The sequence below is a fragment of the Calidris pugnax genome, unplaced genomic scaffold, assembly GCF_001431845.1.
Source record: "Calidris pugnax isolate Ruff unplaced genomic scaffold, ASM143184v1 scaffold706, whole genome shotgun sequence".
Taxonomy (NCBI): Eukaryota; Metazoa; Chordata; class Aves; order Charadriiformes; family Scolopacidae; genus Calidris; species Calidris pugnax.
In genome coordinates this window covers 23,419-28,530 of record NW_015091399.1, presented here as the reverse complement: position 1 = coordinate 28,530, position 5,112 = coordinate 23,419, and the positions used below count along the sequence as shown (strand labels likewise).

The 5,112-nt window shown below is 54.4% G+C and overlaps 1 protein-coding gene across 1 annotated transcript in view; it reads right to left on the bottom strand.

Moving 5' to 3' along the window:
- Positions 1-5,112, bottom strand: part of ILVBL (ilvB (bacterial acetolactate synthase)-like) — a 19,513-nt gene that overhangs the window by 6,489 nt on the left and 7,912 nt on the right. Inside the window, exons 8-10 of the mRNA XM_014961402.1 lie at positions 3,376-3,513; positions 982-1,116; positions 740-854 (exon numbers count right to left, since the gene is read on the bottom strand). Coding sequence (XP_014816888.1) covers positions 740-854; positions 982-1,116; positions 3,376-3,513 — 388 coding nt within the window. The remainder of the gene's footprint in view (positions 1-739; positions 855-981; positions 1,117-3,375; positions 3,514-5,112) is intronic.

Here is a 5,112-nt window from a genome sequence, read left to right as displayed (position 1 = left end):
CCCCTGCCTCCCTGTCCCCATCCCATCTCATCCTTGTCCCCATCCCATCCCTGTCCCCATCTCCACCCCGTCCCTGTCCTCATCCCCATCCCATCCCCATCCCATCCCATCCTTGTCCCTATCCCACCCCATCCCAGTCCCCATCCCACTCCTGTCCGTATCCCCATCCCCATCCCAGTCTCTATCCCATCCCATCCCTGTCCTCATCCCCATCTCCATCCCTGTCCCCGTTCCCATCCCCATCCCTGTCCCCGTTCCCATCCCATCTCCATCCACATTCTACCCCATCCCAGTCCCCATCCCATCCCTGTTCCCATCTCCATCCCTCTCCCATCCCCATCCCATCTCCATCCCTGTCCCCTTTCCCATCCCAATCCTTGTCCCCATCCCATCTCATCCCTGTCCCCGTTCCCATCCCATCCTTGTCCCCATCCCAATCCCATCCCATCTCCATCCCTGTCCCCATCCCATCTCCATCCCTGTCCCTGTTCCCATCCCATCTCCACCCCATCCCTATTCTCATCTCCATCCCTGTCCCCATCCCATTCCCACCCCATCCCAGTCCCTGTCCCATCTCCATCCCTGCCCCCATCCCAGCCCATCCACATTCCACCCCATCCCAGTCCCCATCCCATCCCTGTTCCCATCTCCATCCCTCTCCCATCCCCATCCCATCTCATCCCTATCCCTGTCCCCATCCCTATCCCATCCCACCCCCTCCCTGTCCCCGTCCCCTCACCGATTCGCCTGCTCCTTCTTCCTCTCCGCCTCCCGCAGCCTCTCCAGCCAATCCCGGGGGCAGGTGAAGCCCTTCAGGCTCCCGGCCACCCGCGCCACGAAGGAGGCGGCGTCGCCTGCAGAGACCCCCCAGCTCATCACACCCCAGGCAAGGAAAACCCAGGGGAGGGGAGGGAGAGAAGGCTTCCAGGGCAGGGAATTAATTTTTGGGGGGGGGTGTGAAGGTGGGGGGAGGTGTCTCACCCTGAACGGCGAGTCGGGGTTTCCAGAAAACATCGGAATTGCGGAGAAGCTGCTGCCGGTCCCGGTTGACGGCCACGATGGCGGCGCCGCGGCCGAAGAGCCGCCCGTAGGAGAGACGGAAATCACAGACGGCGCCTTCGGGGACACAAAGAATTCGGGGTGAGGGGTTGGGGGGGGACACACGAGGGACAAGACTCAATTGAGTTTGACTCAACTCCATCGAGTTGTGCTCAATGGATTTACGTCCAGCTGGTCCCAAGTCAAGGTCACTGAGCCTCAAGGCTCAGTGTTGGGACCATTTCTCTTTAACGTCTTTATGGATGATCTCCATAAGGACATTGGGTGTAACATCAGCGAGTTGGCAGATGACACCCAAGTTAAGCAGGAGTGGGGACTCCCAGGAGGAGAGGGAAGCCCTACAGAGGGACCTAGATAGATTGGATCACTGGGCCAATGCCAACGGGATGAGTTTCAACAAGGGCAAGTGCCAGGTCCTGCACTTGGGCCACACCAACCCCCTGCAGCGCTACAGGCTGGGGGAAGTGTGGCTGGAGCTGCCTGGAGGAAAGAGACCTGGGGGTTCCAGTTGCCAAACACAGAATCACAGAATCGTAGTGGTTGGAAGGGACCTCGGAGATCATTGAGTCCAACCACAAAAAACCAAAAAAACCCAAAAAACCCCAAAAAAACCCCAAAAAACCCAAACACAACCACCACCCACCCCCTAAACACACAACACCACCAACCAAACCAAACCCATCACCCACCCACACAACATCCCACCACAAACCAATAATCTTGGGCACTAGATCATGCCCTGAAGAGCCATGTCTCCACGTTTCTTAAATCCCTCCAGGGATGGTGACTCCACCACCTCCCTGGGCAGCCCATTCCAATGCCTGACAACCCTTGCAGTCAAGAAATGTTTCCTAATATCCAACCTGAACTTCCCCTGGTGCAACTTGAAGCCATTACCCCTTGTCCTATCTGTAACTTGGAAGAAGAGACCAACCCCTGCCTCTCTACAGCTTCCTTTCAGGTACAGAGTGAGAAGGTCTCCCCTCAGTCTCCTCTTCCCCAGACTGAACACCCCCAGCTCCCTCAGCCTCTCCTCAGGCTTCTGGAGTCACCTCTAGTCAACAAAGAAATTCTTCTTTTTTGCTTTCTCTGTGTTCTGTGTGATTTGACTCTAAGATATCAATGGGGTATCATTCCTTTTGCCTTTTTTTTCCCCCCACTAATTCATCTATGTTTCTCCTATATACTTTGATAATATAAAGCATTCTGTATCTAAGAGAAACCTTTTCTCCTTCTTTGTAGCTGCCCTAAAAATGACTCAGAAGTTATTTGCACAATTAATAATTTCCCTGATTTAGAACATTGAACTTGCCAGAGTTTTGTGTGGCTCAATCAGCAAATGATTCAAAGATGCACTTGCTAAGCTTGGATTCATGATTTTTCCTGTTAATGCAAATGTGGTTTGTTCAAAATTTGGGGAGTGGTTTCAAGGACCATGCCACAAATGTGTTATTGCGACAGGACAAGAGGAAATGGCCTCAAGTTGCGCCAGCACAGGTTCAGGCTGGATATTAGGAAAAATTTTTTCCCTGAAAGGGTTCTCAGCCATTGGAATGGGCTGCCCAGGGAGGTGGTTGAGGCCCCATCCCTGGAGGTGTTCAAAAGATGGGTTGATGTAGTGCTGGGAGGTATGGTTTAGTGATGATGCTCCTTGTTTGTTGTGGGGGTGTCTATTTTTGTCAGTTAGGTTGACGGTTGGACAAGATGATCTTTAAGGTCCCCTCCAACCTAGAAGACTCTATGATTCTGTGATTCTGAGTATTGTGTCCAGTTTTGGGCACCTCAATCCAAGAGAGATCTCGAGGTGCTGGAGCGGGTGCAGAGGAGGGCAACGAAGCTGGTGAGGGGGCTGGAGAACAAATCCTGAGGGAGTTGGGACTGTTTAATATGAGGAAGAGGAGGCTGAGGGGAGACCTCATCACTCTCTACAACTACGTGAAAGGACACTGTAGAGAGGTTGGTGCTGGTCTCTTCTCACAGGTAATTAGTGACAGAACGAGAGGGAACGGCTTCAAGCTCCAACAGGGGAGGTTTAGATTGAACATTAGGAAGGAATTTTTCACCCAAAGAGTGGTCGGGCATTGGAACAGGCTGCCCAGGGAGGGGGTGGAGTCACCATCCCTGGATGTGTTCAAGAGTCATTTAGATGTGGGGTTGGGGGATATGGTGTAGGGGAGGACTTTGTAGAGTAGGGGAGATGGTTGGACTCGATGATCCCAAGGGTCTCTTCCAACCTCAATGATTCTATGATTGATTCTAAGAGGGGGGTGTCGTGTGTGTGTGTGTGACCCCCCCCCGTCCCCCCGGTGCCGGTACCTGCCAGCAGCACCAGGTCGGCGTCGCGGAGGGCGTCGCGGCGGTTCTGGCGCAGGAGGAGGGGGCTGTCGGGGGGGAGAAGCCCCCGCGACGCCCCCCCCAGGTAACAGGGGATGCCCAGGGCCTCCAGCGACGCCCTGCAGGGAGGGAGGGGGTGCCAAAACGGCTCAGTTTGGCCCAAAAATGCTTCAGTTTGGCTCCCAAACCAGCTCAGTTTGGCCCCAAAACCAGCTCATTCAGGGCCTCAAAACCAGCTCGTTCAGGGCCCCAAAACGCCTCAGTTTGGCCCCAAAACCAGCTCATTCAGGGCCTCAAAACCAGCTCGTTCAGGGCCCCAAAATGCCTCAGTTTGGCCCCAAAACCAGCTCATTCAGGGCCTCAAAACCAGCTCGTTCAGGGCCCCAAAATGCCTCAGTTTGGCCCCAAAACCAGCTCATTCAGGGCCTCAAAACCAGCTCGTTCAGGGCCCCAAAATGCCTCAGTTTGGCCCAAGAACCAGCTGAGTTTGGCCCAAGAACCAGCTGAGTTTGGCCCAAGAACCAGCTCGGTTGGAGACTCAAAATGCCTCAGTTTGGCCCCAAAACCAGCTCATTCAGGGCTCCAAAACCAGCTCGGATGGAGACCCAAAATGCCTCAGTTTGGCTCCCAAACCAGCTCATTCAGGGCTCCAAAAACAGCTCGGTTGGAGACCCAAAATGCCTCAGTTTGGCCCCAAAACCAGCTCATTCAGGGCTCCAAAACCAGCTCGGATGGAGACCCAAAATGCCTCAGTTTGGCCCCAAAACCAGCTCAGTTTGGCCCAAAAACGCCACAGTTTGGCCCCAAAATAAGCTCAGTTTGGCGACTCAAAATGTCTCAGTGTGACCCCAAAACCAGCTCAGTTTGGCCCCAAAACCAGCTCATTCAGGGTCCCAAAACGCCACAGTTTGGCCCCAAAACCAGCTCGGTTGGAGACTCAAAATGCCTCAGTTTGGCCCCAAAACCAGCTCAGTTTGGCCCCCCAAACCAGCTCAGTTTGGAGACTCAAAAGGGCTCAGTTTGGCCCCAAAACCAGCTCATTCAGGGCCTCAAAACCAGCTCGGTTGGAGACCCAAAATGCCTCAGTTTAGCCCTAAAATAAGCTCAGTTTGGCCCCAAAACCAGCTCATTCGGGGCCCCAAATTGGCTCGGTCTGGCCCCAAAAACTGGCTCATTCAGGGCTCCAAACTGGCTTCATTTTGCCCCAAAACTGGCTTGGTTGGAGTCCCAAAATGGCTTATTTCGGCCCCAAAATCAGCTCGTTCAGGGCCCCAAACTGATTCAGTTTTGCCCCAAAACCAGCTCAGTTGGAGACCCAAACTGGTTCAGTTTGGCCCCAAAACCCAGCTCATTCTGGGCCCCAAACTGGTTCCTTTTGACCCCAAAACCAGTTCAGTCCAGGCCCCAAACTGGTGCAGTTTGGCCCCAAAACCAGTTCAGTCCAGGCCCCAAACTGGTGCAGTTTGGCCCCAAAACCAGTTCGGTCCAGGCCCCAAACCGGCTCAGTTTAGCCCCAAAACCAGCTCGGCTGTCCCCAGACCCTCTCACCAGACCCTAAACTGGCTGATCTCTCCCCAGACCAGTTCATCCATCCCCCAACTGGCTTATCCGCCCCAAAACCACTTCAAATGGCCCCAAATGTCCCCAAACCAGTTCAGCACCCCCTAAACTGGTTCCGCTGTCCCCAGGCGGGTTCATCCGTCCCCAAACCAGTTCCCC